At 38.1% G+C, this 17,781-nt stretch overlaps 1 protein-coding gene and 1 long non-coding RNA gene across 3 annotated transcripts in view; one reads left to right on the top strand and one right to left on the bottom strand.

Annotated features, from left to right (window-relative positions):
* The window catches only part of LOC148108828 (uncharacterized), a 407,929-nt gene extending 404,113 nt beyond the window's left edge, over window positions 1–3,816 (top strand). For both annotated transcript variants that reach the window (XR_015727024.1, XR_015727023.1), the window contains one exon: window positions 3,160–3,816. This is a non-coding gene — a long non-coding RNA (uncharacterized LOC148108828). The remainder of the gene's footprint in view (window positions 1–3,159) is intronic.
* Window positions 1–17,781, bottom strand: part of GUCY1A2 (guanylate cyclase 1 soluble subunit alpha 2) — a 318,781-nt gene that overhangs the window by 32,930 nt on the left and 268,070 nt on the right. Inside the window, exon 7 of the mRNA XM_045797680.2 lies at window positions 15,649–15,803. Within this exon, the coding sequence (XP_045653636.1) occupies window positions 15,649–15,803 (155 nt within the window). The remainder of the gene's footprint in view (window positions 1–15,648; window positions 15,804–17,781) is intronic.

Raw genomic sequence — 17,781 nt, 5'->3', positions numbered from 1 at the left:
ACAAAAAACAAAGTCGAGGGCCAGATAAATTCTACCTAACATTTGAAGAAGGGTAATACCTATTCTTTGCAAACTATTCCAAAAAGTAGAGGAGTAAGGGAACCTTCCAAATACATTCTACAAGGACAGCATTACCCTAATACCAAAAACAGACAAAAACATCACAAAAAAGAAAATTGCAGGCCGATATCTGTGATGAATGTAGATGTAAAAATCCTCAACATAACGTTAGCAAGCCTCATTCAACAATACATTAAAAGGATCATTCGCCAGGATCAAGTGGGGTTTATTTCAGGGATGCAAGGATGGTCCGATATCTGCAATCCCATCAATCGATACACCACAATAACAGAGTGAATGCTCGTCTTAGTATATGTAGAAAAAACATTTGATGAAATTCTACATCCTTTCATGATAAAACTCTACAAAGCAGTTTTAGAGGGAACATACTTCAACAAAATAAAAGCCATATATGAAAAGCCCACAGCTAATATCATACTAAATGGTGAAAATGAGAGCCTAAGATCAGGAACAAGACAAGGATGTCCACTCTTGCCACTTTTATTCAGTGTAAAGTCCTAATGACACAATCAAACAAGAAAAAGAAATAGAAGTTATCCAGATTGGTAAGGAAGAAATAAAATTGGCACTACTGCAGATGACATGATACTACATATCGAAAACCCTAAAGACAGCACCAAAAGCTATTAGAACCATTACATGAATTCAGTAAAGTGGCAAGATAAATCAGCTGCATTTCTATACACTAATAGCAGAAAGAGAAATTAAGAAAATAATTCAATTTACATTTGCATCAAAAAGAATCAAATACTGAATAAGCTGAACCAAGGAGGTGAAAGACCTATACTCTGAAAACTATAAAAAACTGATGAAAGAAATTCAAAACAATCCATAAATAAATAAACAGACATACCATGCTTGTGGAGTGGAAGAATTAGTATTGTTAAAACATTCATGTTACCCAAAGCAATCTAAAGATTCAATGCAATCCCTATCAAAATACCAGAAGCATTTTTTTAAACAAAACTACAGCAGATTATCCTTAAATTTATATGGAACCACAAATGACCTTGAATAACCCAAATAATGTTGAAAATGAACAAAAGTGGAGGTATCACAATCATAGATTTCAAGATAGGCTATAAAGCTATAATCAAAACAACACAGATCAATAGAACAGGATAGAGACTTCAGAAGTATAACCGCACATACACGGTTAATCTGAGAAGGCAAGTATATACAATGGGGAAAGACCGTGTCTTCAATAAATAATACTGGGAAAACTGTACCAGTTTCTTATACCATCCACTGAAGATCTAAATGTGGGACCCAAATCCATAAACCTTTTAGAAGAAATACAGGTGGTAATCTCTTCGACATCAACCTTATTAACATTTTTCTAGATCTGTTTCCTCAAAGAAGACAAAATCAAAAATAAAGTAGCAGGACTACACAAAAATAACCTTTTGCACAGTAAAAAAAAAGGCAACCTACTTGATGGGAGAAGGTATTTGCAAATGATATATCTAATAAGGGGTTAATAACCAAAATAAAGAACTTATACAAGTCAACACCAAACAAAAATCTGATTTTAAAAACTGGGCAGAGGACCTGATTGGACGTTTTTCCAAAGAAGAGATACAGATGGACAACAGACACTCAACATCACTCATTACCAAGCAAATGTAAATCAAAACCTCAATGAAATATCACCTTATACCTGTCAGAGTAGCTAGTATCACAAAGACAGAAAATAAGTGTTGGCAAAGAGTGGAGAAAAAGAGAACTTGTGTGCTATTGGTGGGAATGTAAATTGGTGTAGACACTGTGGTAAACAGTACCAAGATTCCTCAAAAATTAAAATATCAAATGATCCAGTAATTCCACTACTGGGTATTTACCTAAAGAAAATGAAAACACCAATTCCAAAAGATATATGCACCCCCATGTTTGCAGCAGCAAAGCAAGTGTCCATTAATAGATGACTGGATAAAGAGGATGTGGTATATATCCAATTGAGTATTATTTAGCCAAGAAAAAAAAAATAATGAGCTCTTGCCATTTGCAACAACATGGATAGACTTAGAGGGCATTACGCTAAGGGACGTAAGACAGAAAAAGACAAATACCACATGATTTCACTTATATGTGGAATCTAAGAAATAAAACAAGCAAACAAAAAAGCAGAAATGGGCCCATAAATACAGGGAACAAACTGGTAGTTGCCAGAGGGTAAGGAGTTGGGGATGGAGGAAATGGCTGAAGGAAAGTGGTAGACACAGGCTTCCAGCTTTGGGATGAAAAGTACATCACAGACAATATCGTCAGTGGTATTTTAACAGTGTTGTATGGTGACGGGTGGTAGCTACACTTGCAGTGAGCATAACACAGACTTGTTGAGTCACTATGTTGTACACCTGAAACTAATGTAGCTTCGTGTGTCGACTCCAATTAAAAAAAGGGGATGAAGCAATAAATGAATTTTGACTATGTTTAAAGTATTAGATTTACAAACAACACATTTCAACCAAACAATAATCATTAGAAATTGGAGCCAGTTTTCTCATCTTTGGTACCTAAGAAATTGAGTTGCTAAATATCACACAGACATTAAGCTTTAGAGCCTGGACTCCAACCTCGGCCCTCTGATCATGGGACTTGTGCACTCGTCCGCTACCTTATGCTATCTATGATAGGTCCCCTAATATGATGCGCTATTCGTATGGCAGTAGTGAGACGGGGACTTTCACCATGAGTGAAAATAGGTATTTTCAAAGGCCAAGAAGTAGATCAACTGCAAAGCGGGAAAAGCAAATTGTTTGCAGGTTAAGGAAAACTTCTTAGCACAGTAGTCTCTGCAAATTTTTAGTTTGCAGTTAGCAAGGAAATCAATTTTGCTTAGGCAAATCATTTGATAATTCATGCCATTTCAAAATTTGCTAACACTACCCTTAATATAATCAATTATTTAAGTTTCACAGATCAGTAACATAATGACAAGAGACAAGTGTTCATTATGTGTTCACTATTTCAAAACTGGGATGAGTGAGAATAAAGATGGGTATGACCTTCACATTCATAGGAGAAGACATCAAACATGGAAAATTAAAAACTCATGAACTATTTCTTTTCTTCCAGAAATAAAACAAGTAATAAACTGCTCTACGTGAAGAAGGAATGGTTCTTGGCCATTGCTGCATGCAACACACATGAAAAGTCTAAAAAAACGAAGACTAGAAGTTATGACTCCTTATGTCTACAAAATATTGAGATAATACCCAATCATTCCAACTCTTGTATAAGAAACTCAATTTTATGATGTGAAATGTAAAGTGACTTAAGTACTTTCATGTAAGTAATGTTCATAGGAACACGGTTTGTAATGGTTAAAAATTAGGAAAAAACAACTGTTGATCAACAGAGGAACAGATGAATAATTATTAGAATATGGTGTAGTCATACAATGGAGGATTGTATAATAATTAAAATGAACAAGTCTCATCATAGTATTGATCTTAAACATACAAAGTTTTGTTTAAATGAAAATCAATGTTAGAGAAATTTTCATATAGTGAGATATCACTTATGCAAATTATAAACTTCTATTGTGTATGGATATTTTTGAGAAAGTTAATGCATAGAACAGTAAACTTTAAACATACAAAATTCATTAGGGTGTTTGTCACAATGAAAGGGAGTAAAAATTCCAAAGAAAAAGTTGTATTTTATTAAGTAATATCTGAGGCAAATATAATAAAAAATATTAAACCAGTGCTGAGATCATGGGTATTAGTCTTGTTGTGTTTCAAAATATTTATAAAAGTTCACGGATTTAAAAAAATACTATTTCAGGCAAAATGTGTTTGAATGAAAAATTCAGAAAATTATTTCAGTTTATCATAATATGCAAATATTCTACTCAGTGTTTATCAATCATTACCACATAGTCTTACGAAAAATAAAGTCAACACAAGCCTCTCTGAAGATTTCAAGATAACCAGACAATATTGGACGTTCTAGAGGATTTAATTCAGGAAAGAAAACTGGAAAGTTCAAGCTCTCATGAGCTCAACTTTCAATTTTATTTGACAAATTCCCATTTGCTTTAAAAATGTGCAAATTGCCTCCTTATAGAGAATGTCCCTGAGAATTCAATCCTGGTGTTTAACTTTCAGCGTCCTTGGAAAAGGGAGGTACATTCTACACTTGCAGGGTCACAAATCACCCTGTGCAGGGTTGAACAGAACAATTTTACGTGACTGACCTGTGCGGATTAGCACAGACTCAACCAACAGAAGATGGTCACGCCAAGATCATTGCCAGGACCCAAGCGGCACTGTTCTTAATGGTATCTCAGAGGTAAGCGGATGTCAAAGGTGAGTCCAGCTGCTCTTCTGCAGCATGGGAGGACAAGCAGAAATAGCAAAAGGACTCTGCAGTATCATTAAGCTGCGCTCCCGTCAATGAAATGGGGTAAGATTCCCTGCTCTCAATCAACGCATTGCTGCCCCTCCGCACCCCCTCGCCTGGTCTCCTTTCTACAACCTTGGTGATTTTGAAGGCACAAACCTGGTCAAGTCACTCCTCTGCTTAAAAGTCTTCCGGATCTTCTCTTGCTCTTCGTATTAGGCTGAAAACTATTAACGTGACCTACCAGCCTCATCTGAGCCCACTCCTCCTCTGGCTCTAGCACTCTAATTGGGGTCACTTCACCTCAGCTCCGGTCTATTGTAATTAATTGGTTTACTCAGGTCCGTTTGTCATCTAGTCTCTGGTCTCGTCCCTGAGGGCAGAGATCCTGTTTATGCTGTTCATCATGGTTCCATTAGTGCCTGTCGTTCTGCTTGGAATACGCGAGGGCTCAACAAGTGTTTCTTGAAAGGAGGGAAGGGGGGAACACAGGGAAAGGGGAAGAAATGGGCTTTATTGTAAAATGAAGTAAATGTAAATATATTTTTATAAAGTATTACTAGTAATGACATGATTTGGGGCCGATCAGAAAAAGTATCTTTTAGAATCTATCCTCATGGCAGCTCAGTGTGTCTGTCCATGGCTCCATTTGATTCTTTTGTGGGTGGGGGTGGGGGGCAGACGATAACACAACAAAGTGTTTTGGTGCCTACGGGGGTTGAAACGATTCAAGCCTGAGGCCCTTACTGACCCCTCCCTGAGGGTCATCAGGAGCTCACCGTGAACAAGACCATGAAGGAGGTCCGACCCAAGTGCGCAGGTCCTGTGCGGCCTGAGGCCGTCCCTTCTGTCCACGTGTAAACAAAGCTACAGCCGTCCTGTCTCAGCTCAGGGCACGAACCCCTCAAACACGTACTCCATTCTCTACATGTCGTTTTTTTAAATAGAAAAATTTTAACATGGAAACTGTCAGATCATCTGTATTTTGCCCAGAATTGTGTTAGAAAAAGTGGAATAAATTTAAGAGGCAAAACCCTTATATAAATACCCTTTAAATGACAGGTAGTTCTTAAGCAAATTTTCTTCTGAATTTATATGTGAAATTTCAGTTCCCTTTCTCCTCACCTCAGAAATCTGCATATATCTTTCTTCTAAAAGAGTAACTTCCTCTATAGATATATCAAAATTTTCAAAATATCACCATTTTGTTATTATTATCAACTTCTGTTATCTATATATACAAATTTTTTGCTTCAGGTTTTTTTTAAAAATCAAGGGAAATTCAGGGAAGATTGAAGAGGAGGATCCTGAGCTCGCCTGACCTAAGGACACACTGACATGACAGCTACCTCTGCACAACTAACTCTAACAACGACCTGAAGCCTGGCAGAGCAGACCCTGCCCAATTAATCCTTGAGAACAGGCCACAGCAATAGGGTAGTAGGGGTGCAGACGCAGTTGGGAACCCAACTCCCAGCAAGACTAACTACAAATGGAAAGGGCATCACAAGCATGGAGAGCGATATGAATAATAATAATAATAATAATAATAATAATAATAATAATAATAATATTGAATAATAATATTGAATAACAATGATTAATAACTCACTCTGAGAAACAACACAGAAACAGCAGCTTGAAAAGAGCTTGGGTAGATGTGAAAGAGACTTATTTACTAATCTCAGACTATGTTCTGGATGGGCAGGGATCTTCAAGAGATTTCACCAAGAGGAAAAGTGCTCATGGGCCTCACTTTTCTTCCCCTCCCCCGGCCTAGGTAGCGGGACGCTTACAGGAGCCAGCACTAATGCTTTCTATCTACATTGCTAGAATTGTGCTCCCAGCCCTCACTTTCCTTTGTGGCCACCACAATCCAACCCATCAAACCTAGACACGCTTCCAAAGCCACGCCTGCCCTGCCGCACCTTGTAAACAGCTCCAGCAGGGGTAAGCACCACTCCCACTGCCCTGGGGAAGGGGTACGATAACCCCACACACCACAGTGCCCTCAATTCCAGCATCCTGGCCACTTAGCTGTCTGTGGAGGCAGTAAGCCCTGCCATTCAGTGTGCCAACAGCCGTGGCAGAGACACTCACACACCGTCGAGAACCTCTCAGACTAACAGGGAGCAAACCCTGCCCTTTGGTACTGCCTGCAGTTCTGGCAGAAAGCATAAGTGCAGTCAGTCAGCTGGACTTCCAGAAATGAGCCCACAGCAGCCTCAAGTCTCTCAACAGTGAGGAAACTAAACACTGCTCAGGGCACTGACACTAGGTAAAGCAGGTCATTGCAGCAGGCTGGGCTGGAGGCAATCACAGCTCAGCCACGATGAAAAGGTACATACAGCCCACAAAGGGGACACCCCAGGAGCACCTAGTTTTGGTGACCAAGGGGATATCCCTGTAGGACACCACAGGACCTCTTCTATACAAGACCACTACTTTAAAGACCAGGAGACAAAACTGACTTCCCTAATATTTAGAAACAAACACAGAGAGTCAGACAAAATGAGGAGATAAAGAAATATGTCCCAAATGAAAGAACAAGACACAATCACAGTAAAATAACTAGACGAAACAGAGATAAGGAATATGCCTAATAAGGAATTCAAAGCAATGATCATAAAGATATTCACTGGATTTGAGAAAACAGTGGATGAAATAAGTGACAATTTCAACATTAAGACAGAAAATAGAAAAAATAATCTCTCAGAGATAAGGAATTCGATTAATGAAATAAAAAAATACACTATACAGAATCAACAGAAGATGAGAGGATGCAGAAGAATGGATCAGCAATCTGGAAGAAAGGGTAATGAAAACCAACCAGGCTGAACAGCAAACAGAAAATAAAAATTAATAAATGAGAAAAGGTTAAAGGAGCTCAGCACCATCAAGTATAATGACATGAACATTTTAGGGATCCCAGAAGGAGAAGAGATAAAGAAGGGAAAAGAGGGATGCCTAGTGGCTCAGTCAGTTAAGCATCTACCTTCAGCTCAGGTCATGGGATCAAGGACCATATCAGGCTCCCTGCTCAGCAGGGAGCCTGCTTCTCCCTCTGCCTGCTGCTCCCCCTGCTTGTGCTCTCTCTCTCTCTCTGACAAATAAGTAAATACAATCTTTAAAAAAAAAGAGAGAGAGAAAAGAAAGTATTAGAAGAAATAATAGCTAAAAACTTCCCAAATCTGGGGAAGGAAACAGACATCCAGGTCCAGGAAACAGAGAGCCCCTAACAAGACAAACCCAATAGGTCCACACCATGACAAACAACAATTAAAACATCAAAGAGCAATGATAATCTTACAGCCACAATACAAAAACAGAACAAAATACAAGGGAAACCCTATACGACTATCAGCTGATTTTTCAGTAAAAACTTTGCAGGCCAGAAGAAAGTGGCAGGATATATTCAAAGTGCTGAATGGACCCTCAGCTCTTTGGGCAACTAATCTTTGATAAAGCAGGACAAAACATCCGGTGGAAAAAAGTCTCTTCAATAAATGGTGCTGGGAAAATTGGAAAGCTACATGCAAAAGAATGAAACTTGACCACTCTCTCACACCATACACAAAGATAAACTCCAAATGGATGAAAGACCTCGATGTGAGACAGGAATCCATCAAAATCCTAGAGGAGAACATAGGCAGCATCCTCTATGACATCGGCCAAAGCAACCTTTTTCATGACACATCTCCAAAGGCAAGAGAAACAAAAGATAAAATGAACTTGTGGGACTTCATCAAGATAAAAAGCTTCTGCACAGCCAAGGAAACAGTCAAAAAAACTAAGAGGCAGCCCACGGAATGGGAGAATATATTTGCAAATGATACTACAGATGAAAGACTGGTATCCAAGATCTACAAAGAACTTCTCAAACTTGATACACAAGAAACAAATAAATCATAAAATGGGCAGAAGATATGAACAGACACTTTTCCAATGATGACATACAAATGGCTAACAGACACATGAAAAAATGTTCAACATCACTAGCCATCAGGGAAATTCAAATCAAAACCACACTGAGATAGCACCTTACGCCAGTTAGAATGGCAAAAATTGACAAGGCAAGAAACAACAATTGCTGGAGAGGATGTGGAGAAAGGGGATCCCTCCTACATTGTCGGTGGGAATGCAAGTTGGTACAGCCACTCTGGAAAACAGTGTGGAGGTCCCTTAAAAAGTTAAACATTGAGCTACCCAATGATGACCCAGCCATTGCAATACTGGGTATTTACCCCAAAGATTCAGACGTAGTGAAGAGAAGGGCCATATGCACCCCAACGTTCATAGCAGCATTGTCCACAATAGCTAAATCGTAGAAGGAGCCGAGATGCCCTTCAACAGATGACTGGATTAAGAAGATGTGGTCCATATATACAATGGAATATTACTCAGCTATCAGAAAGAATGATTTCTCAACATTTGCTGCAACATGGACGGCACTGGAGGAGATAATGCTAAGTGAAATAAGTCAAGCAGAGAAAGACAATTATCATATGGTTTCTCTCATCTATGCAACATAAGAACTAGGAAGATCGGTAGGGAAGAAAGGGATAAGAAAGGGGGGGTAATCAGAAGGGGGAATGAAACATGAGAGACTATGGACTCTGAGAAACAAACTGAGGGCTTCAGAGGGGAGAGGGTTCGGGGGAATGGGATAGACTGGTGATGGGTAGTAAGGAGGGCACATATTGCATGGTGCATTGGGTGTTATATGCAACTAATGAATCATCGAACTTTACATCAAAAACCAGGGATGTACTGTATGGTGACTAACATAATATAATAAAAAAACATTTAAAAAAAAAGTCCTGAAAGTTAAAACAACAACAACAAAAACCCAACACCAAAAGTACTCTATCCAGCAAGACTATCATCCAGAACAGAAGAGAAAAAGAGTTTCCCAAACAAAAATTAAAGGAATTCATCACCACTAAACCAGCCTTATACAACATGTTAAAGAGAATTCTTTAAGTAAAAACGTAAGGTCATACCTGGAAGAAAATTATGAAGGGAAAAAATTTCACAGGTAAAAGCCAATATATAGTAAAAATAAATCAATTACTTATAAAGTCACTATTGAGGCTAAAACACAAAAGTGATAAAATCAATTATATCTACAAAAATTAGTCAAAGAATACACAAAATGAAAAGGCATAAGATATGATATGATATCATAAACATAAAACATGGAGGAGGAGTAAAAATTTAGTGCTTGGAATGTGTTTGAACTTAAGCAATTATCAACTTAATACAGACTGCTATACGCATAAGATGTTACATATGGACACATGGTAACCACAAATCAAAAACCGGTAATACATACACAAAGAATAGAAAGAAAGCCAAGCACGACACTAATCAAAGCCATCAAACCACAAGGGAAAACAGCAATAGAAGAAGAAACGTAGAAGAACTATAAAAACAACCAGAAAACAATAAGTATATTTGCTTATCAATCATTTTAAATGTAAATGGTCTAAATGTCCCAATTAAAACACATAGGATGACTGAATGAATAAAAAACACAAGACCCATATGTATCCTGCCTACAAGTCTCACTTCAAACCTAAAAACACATGCAGACTGAAAGTGAAGGGATAGAGAAACATATGCCATGCAAATTAAAGTGCAAAACGGTAGCAATTCTTGTATCAAAGGGCATTACATAATGATAAAGGGAACGACTCATCAAGAGGTTATAACAATTGTAAATATCTGTGTACACAACACAGGAACACCAAAATATATAAAGCAAATATTACCAGAAACAGAAATTGACAATAATATGATAATAGTAGGGGCTTTAATACTCCACTTACATCAATGGATAGATCATCCAGATAGATAAATCAATAAGGAAAGAGTGGCTTTGAAACATACGTTAGACCAGATGAATCTGACATATATACAGAACATTCCATCCCCAAACAGCAGAATAAAAATTCTTTTTAAGTGCACATGGAACACTCTTCAGGATAGATTACAGGACAGGTCACAAAATAACTTTCAGTAAATTTAAGATGGAGATCATATCAAGTAGGTTTTCCAACCATAACAGTATGATACTAGAAATCAATTATAAGAAAAATCTGGAAAAAACACACAAACATGCAGAGGCAAAACAGCATGCTACTCAACAATCAGTGGGTCAACTACAAAAAGCAAAGAAAAAAATCAAGGAATACATGGGGACAAATGAAAATGAAAACACAACAATCCAAAATCATGAGATGCAACAAAAGCAGTAATAGGGAATTTTATAGCAATACAGGCCTACCTCAAAAAAACAAGAAAATTCTCAAATAAAGAACCTAACCTTACACCTGAGGAGCTACAAAGAAAACAAACAAACCCAAGGTTAGTAGAGGGAAAGAAATAAAGATTTGTGCAGAAATGAACAAAAGAAAGACTAAAAGAAGAATGTAAAAGATCAATGAAACCAAGAGTTGGTTTTCTAAAAAGATAAACAAAATTGAAAAAATTAAGCCAGATTCATCAAGGAAAAAAGAGAGAGGATTCAAAAATCAGAAATGCAGGAGAAGAAATAGCAGCTGATGCCACATAAATACAAAGAATTATAAGAACATATTATGAAAAATAATATGCTAACACACTGGATGACTTAGGCAAATGGATAAATTCCAGAAACACAATCTTCCAAAACCGAATCAGGAAGAAATAGAAGATTTGAACTGAGCAATTACTAGTAATGAAATTGAATCAATAATCAAACTCCCACCAAACGAAAGTTCAGGACCACATGGCTTCACAGGTAAATTCTACTAAACATTTAAAGAAGAGTTAATACCTACTCTTCTCAAACTGTTCCAAAAAATATAAGAAAACTTCATAACTCATTCTATAAGGCCAGCATTACTGTGATACCAAAACCAGACTGGACACCACAAAAAAACCAAAATCAGGTCAGCTGGGTGGCTCAGTCAGTTAAGGGTCTGACTCTTGGTTTTGGCTCAGGTCATGGTCTCAGGGTCCTGATACCAAGCTCCACATCAGGCTTCCTCTCAGCGTGGACTCTGCTTGTCCTTCTCCCTCTGCTCCTCCTCCACCCTGGAGAAATAAAATCTTAAAAAAGAGAAAAACAAACCCAAAACCAAGTCCAAAACAAACAACTAACTATAGGCCAGTGTATCTGATGAACATAGATGCAAAAATCCTCAAATATTAGCACACCCTATTCTACAATATATTTGAAAAATTATTCATGATCAAGTGGGATTTTTTCCAGGGATGTAATGGTGGTTCAATATGTGCAAGTCAATCAGTATGATACATCACATTACCAAGAGGATAAAAACCATACGATCATCTGAAGAGATGCAGATATAGCATTTGATATTTTCAACATCCTTTCATGATAAAAACTCTCAGCAGAGTGGGTGTAGAGGGAACATAACTCAACGTAATAAAGGCCACATATGACAAACCCACAACTAACATCATACTCAATGGTGAAAAACTGAGAACCTTCTCTCTAAGATCAGGAACAAAACAAGGGTTCCACTCCTGCCACTTTTATTCAACATAGTACTGGAAGTCCAAGCCATAGTAATCAGACTAGAAAAAGAAATGAAAGACATCCAATTGCTAAGGAAGATGTAAGGCTGTCACTTTTTATAAATGACATGTTACGACATACAGAAAACCCTAAAGACCCCACCAAAAAACTATTAGAAATGATAAATGAATTCAGTGAAGTGACAGGATACAAAATCAATATAAAGTATGTGTCACGTCTCTATATACTAGTAACAAAGTAGCAGAAAGAAAAATTAAGGAAACAATTCAATTTACAGTTGCACCAAAGGATAAAATACCTAGGAATAAATTTAACCACAGAGGCGAAAGACCTAGTCTCTAAAAACTATATAACACTAATGGAAGAAATGGAAGATAAAACAACAAATGTAAAAGTACATCATGCTCATGGATTCGAAGAACTAATATTGTTAAAATGTCCATATTACCCAAAGCAATATATTGATTAAATGCAATGTCCTTCAAAATACCCATGACATTTCTCATAGAACTAGAACAAATAAAATTTGTAAAGAACCAGAAAAGGCCTCGAATAGCCAAACCAGTCTTGAGAAAGAAGAATAAATCTGGAGGTTTCACGATCTCAGATTTGAAAACCTGTAATATGGTACTGGCACCAAAAAAGGACATACAGATCAACGGAACAGGATAGAACCCAGAAATAAACCTACACATATATGGATAATTAATCAATGACAGAAGAGGCAAGAATATACAATGGGGAAAAGACAGAATTTTCAAAAAATATTTTTGAGGAAACTGGGCAGCTACATGCAAAAGAATGAAACTGGACCACTTTCTTACACCACACACAAAAATAATCTCAAAATGGATTAAAGGCTTAAATGAGAGACCTGAAACCATAAAACTCCTAGAGGAAAACATAGGCAGCAATCTCTTTGATATTGGCCTTAGCAACATTTTTCTACATATGTCTCCTAAGGCAAGGGAAATAAAAACAAAAATAAACTTGGGACTACACCAAAATTAAAAGCTTTTGTACAGCAAAGGAAACCATCAGCAAAATGAAAAGGCAACCTACTGATGAGAGAAGATATTTGCAAATGATCTGATAAAGGGTTAATATCTAAAATATATAAAGAAGTTATACAACTCAACATCACAAAAATAAACTGATTAAAAAATGGCCAGAGGACCTGAACATTTTTCAAAGGAGACATAAAGATGACCAACAGACAAATGGAAAGATGCTCAATATCATTAATCATCAGGGAAATGCCAAACAGACAAACACCCCCCCCCAAACAAAACAAAACAAACACCCAAACACGATGAGAGATCACCTCACACCAGTCAGAATGACTAGTATCAAAAGGCTGAGAAATAACAAGTGTTGGCCAGGATGTGGAGGAAAGGGAACCCTTGTCACTTAGGAATGTAAACTGGTGCAGCCACTGTGGAAGATAATGTGGAGTTTCCTCAAAATATTAAAAACAGAAATACCCTATGATCCAGTAATTCCACGACTGGATGTTTACCCAAAGAAAAAGAAAAGACTAATTTGAAAAGATATATGCACCCCTATATTTATGGGAGCATTATTTACAATTGCCAAGATATGGAAGCAACCCAAGTGTCCGTCAACAGATGAATGGATAAATATGGGGTGTATATATGTGTCTGTGGATAGATAGATAGATAGATTGCTGCCCCAGGAAGCGTAGCAACTAATGGGCAAGAGGGCGTCTATCAGGCACAAATACAGTGGGAGGGTGGGTAAAATATATACATATATATATTTATATTATATATATAATATTTATATTATATATATCATATATCATGATATATATATATAAAAATGGGGTGTATATATATGTGTGTGTGTGTGTGTGTGTGTGTGTATATATATATATATATATATATATATATATATATATATATATATATATATAATGGAATATTATTCAACCATAAAAAAGAATGTGCTTTTGCCATTTGCAACATTAATGGACCTAAGTATAGAGGCTGCTTTTAGGCAAACAGGCTTTAGCAACAGAATGCAAAAAGGATCACAGTGACCCCCTGGCTGACTACAGACAGGCCCATCAGGCGACCCACCCCACCTCAAAACCTCCAGGGCCCTAGCTGACCAACGGGCTGCTTACAACCAGGCACAGTGACCAAAAAAGGGAGAAACTCCGTATGCCACCCGCCCGTCCGTCCTCACCTTCCCTCTGAAAGCAGCCCTCAGCCAGTGCCTCGGGGCAGACAGCCTCTCCTCGCTGCCCTGCCCACTGCTCCCTTGTGGCAGCAAACTTCTATCTCCTTTGTTCTGCCTGGGGTGAATTCTTTCACCTCCCCTGCCACGGGCTTCCACCGGTCATCGCCCCACATTTGGAGGCCCCCATGTGATTGGGAGGCACTCCAGCCAGGCACCACACTAGAGCGTATGAAACTAAATAAGTCAGAGAACAAACACCATAGCATTTCATTTATATGTGGAATCTAAAAACCAAACCAAGGAAGAAAGGAGACAAACCCCCTGATGCTTAAGTACAAGGAACGAGCGCTGGTTGCCATCAGGGACGTGAGTGGGAGGGTGGGCAAAATAGGTAGAGACGGTAAAGCAGTACACAATTCCAATATAAAATAAGCACGGAGATGAAAACTACAGCATAAGGAAGGTAGTCAATAACATCGTAAAAACATCTTATGGTGACTTATGATTGACGACACTTACCGTGTGAACACGGAGTAATGCATAGAGTCATCGAAGTAATATGCTATACCCTTGAAATATAACATTGTATGTTAACTATACTTCAATAAAAAAATAAATAATAATAGAAAAAATACCAATGTCACTATTTCCACTCTACAGTTTTACAATACGATTTCTTAGTTATCCACATCATGGCACCAAATAGCTTGCACACCAATGCCCAGCATAAAACCAAAGTCTCACATATCAGAGATAGTCATACGGTCTTATTCTAGAGAAGTCCATCCTACCAGTGCATTTACTCATTAATTCAACACATATCTAAAGAGTGCTTATTATGTGTTAAGCATGTTTAGTAAGTTCTGGGACTATAATGATGAGCTTAAACAGGCATGGTCCCCGCCCCAGGACGTGTAGCAACTAATGGGCCAGAGGGCGTCTACCAGGCACAAAATACAGACACGTGCAGCTGTCAGCTCTGTGCATAGAGTTGTTAAATATGACCTTTAAGATAAATAGAGTTTGAAGTTTTACTCTGTGCCCAGTATATATTTAACTTTAGAGATTCATTATTTACTTTAATTATTCCAAAGAATAAAAGCAGACAGAATGCCTTGTCTACCTCATTCCTTTGACTTTTAGAAAGATCGAGGAACATCTTGAAAATGTGAGGACTTTTGGTGTGATGCAGATCTTCCACATTTGTTCTCCTGTGTTTAAACGAGTGTACCAGAAGGATAGCAATTGTGGGGAGTGACAAGCTGTGTTTACCTCTCAGTCGAGTCAAGTTCTTCATGCGCCCTCTCGGGGGCCCATAAACGTGTAGGGCACAATTGCTACCTTGCAGACTGGGTGGATTTACTCCTGCTACCTTAGAGAATGACAGGGTCTCACCAATGACAGGGTATTAGCTCAAGGTAAGACCGAAGACAGGAGGAGGGGGGAGGCCGGAGAACACTTACTGGTAAGTGGTGGGGCTGACATTGATGCGCCGAGGGTGACTTCCTGATTCGAATTTGCTTGCCAGAGTGACATTATTTCCAAACAGGCAATATCGTGGCATTCTCACCCCAACAACTCCAGCGAGCACGGAACCCGAGTGAATGCCTATCCTCATCTAAAAAAAGAAAAAATGAAAAGGATGTATTTATGCCTTCTTCCAGTATGCAATTTTTTTAGTGAAAGGTAATTTTGTAAGCCAGTGAACTTGGATCTCCCCAAAGACAGGAACTGGGTTTTGGTAATTTTTGTAAGCATGATATCTGGATCATTATAGTGGCAATGAACATGAGTGCTGTGGAATAAATGAATAAATTAATTAACTAGAGGAAAAATTATGTTTAATTTGCTACATAAATCCGGTTATATTACAAGCCAACTCGTGTTCCTTTTGAACAGAATATATTCTAATATATGAAAAATGTATTATTCTCCCTCTAGTTATTCTTATATACAACCATATTTTTCCCTTCGTAGAATTAAGCACAATTAAATATTTATATTTGTTTATTTTGTTTATTTGTCCTATGAGAGAAGGATCCATATCTGTTTCCTTTCTGCTGAATATTCAGTACTTAGTATTGTACCTAGAGCAAAGTAGGCCCTCAACGGTAAGTGATAAAGGTTGATAAATTGTCAAAATTCTTCAACATTATATTAAAATGGAGTTTTAGAGAATTTAAACCCTTGAGGCAGTCAAGAATTGTCTATTGAAAACCCTGGAAAATAAATGAAGTGCTGTGTGTTGTGCGCTCTGTGAATCTGGTAACATTAGTCCGGCCCGCGCCTTGAGGGCCTCCGTGTGCAGGTGATACACACCTGGATGTGAGGAGAGCGGCGAAGTTGCATCTACACCAAAATAACCGACGCTAATGTTGACCAAGCGGGAAATGATATCCTTAGTGCTAGGGGAACGTAGGGGAGAAGGAGGAGGTCTGACCCCTAGATGCCTACGACATAAGTAACGTGGCACCCCTTCACCACCATGTCTGCTTTTGCCCCTGCAGTTGTGAAGACAAGAAGTCATTTTGTGACTAACCCTTGTCATGGACTGGAGAGTTCAGTCTTTATCAACTATGAATAAGACAGGTTGAAACCAAGGTGATCGAGCTGCAACTCTTAATAAACCTCTTCATCTACTTCTTAAAAAATGATCCTAACATTTATTTGGAAATTCAACATGCCAGGAAGAATCAAGGTACATTTCAGAAAAAAGAAAGAATATTTTCCCTATGAGTATAAATGTATCTAATTAGTGCATGGATATCATAATACTGGTGGACAGACAGAGAAACGGACTAACAGAAGAGAGAGCACAGGAAGACTTCCATGCATAAATAGGCGATTGATATGTGACAGAGTTGGTGTTTCAGATTAGTGAGAAAAAGACGGTATTTCCATGAGGATGCACTGGATCAACTGTCACTTCATGTTGAAAAAAAAAATTCTAAGTTGATTAAAGATCTCAATATAGAAGGCACAACTTCACAGCTTTAAAAATCATTGTTTTAAATAACATAAAGGTCAATGTGCAGTCTCAGTAATACTCTAAAATACAGAAACCCTAAAAAGTATACTTTTCTTAGTCTCCCAGTAACAGTTTCCTGGTGAGTGGTCCAGACTGTCAGGAAGCTCTTTTCACTCAGGGACCAGTTCCTTCTCATCATGTTCCTCCTCCTGCTTGTCACGTATTCCTTGTTGGGAAACTTGAAGCTGAATCAGGAGCACCCCCATGTTCTAGAGCTCATGATGGGGCAAGACAGACCCTTCCTGTCCAGGGGAAAGGTCATGACATTGCCTTTTCAGGAGATCTTCACATTCCTTTGAGAAGATCCAGGTTTACATCTGCTATCATTTTTCTTCTGTGTAAAAGATTTTCTTTTTTTTTAAAGATTTATTTATTTGACAGAGAGAGACAGCCAGCAAGAGAGGGAACACAAGCAGGGGGAGTGGGAGAGGAAGAAGCATGGTTATAGCGGAGGAGCCTTATGTGGGGCTCAATCCCAGAACGCTGGGATCACACCCTGAGCCAAAGGCAGATGCTTAACAACTGTGCCACCCAGGCGCCCTGTAAAAGATTTTCTTAAGGAATTTTT

The sequence above is a fragment of the Ursus americanus genome, chromosome 16 (assembly GCF_024610735.1).
Source record: "Ursus americanus isolate L20-20 chromosome 16, mUrsAme1.1.p, whole genome shotgun sequence".
Lineage (NCBI taxonomy): Eukaryota > Metazoa > Chordata > Mammalia > Carnivora > Ursidae > Ursus > Ursus americanus.
The sequence above is the reverse complement of the archived record's forward strand: the minus strand, read 5'-3'. Positions and strand labels throughout refer to the sequence as shown.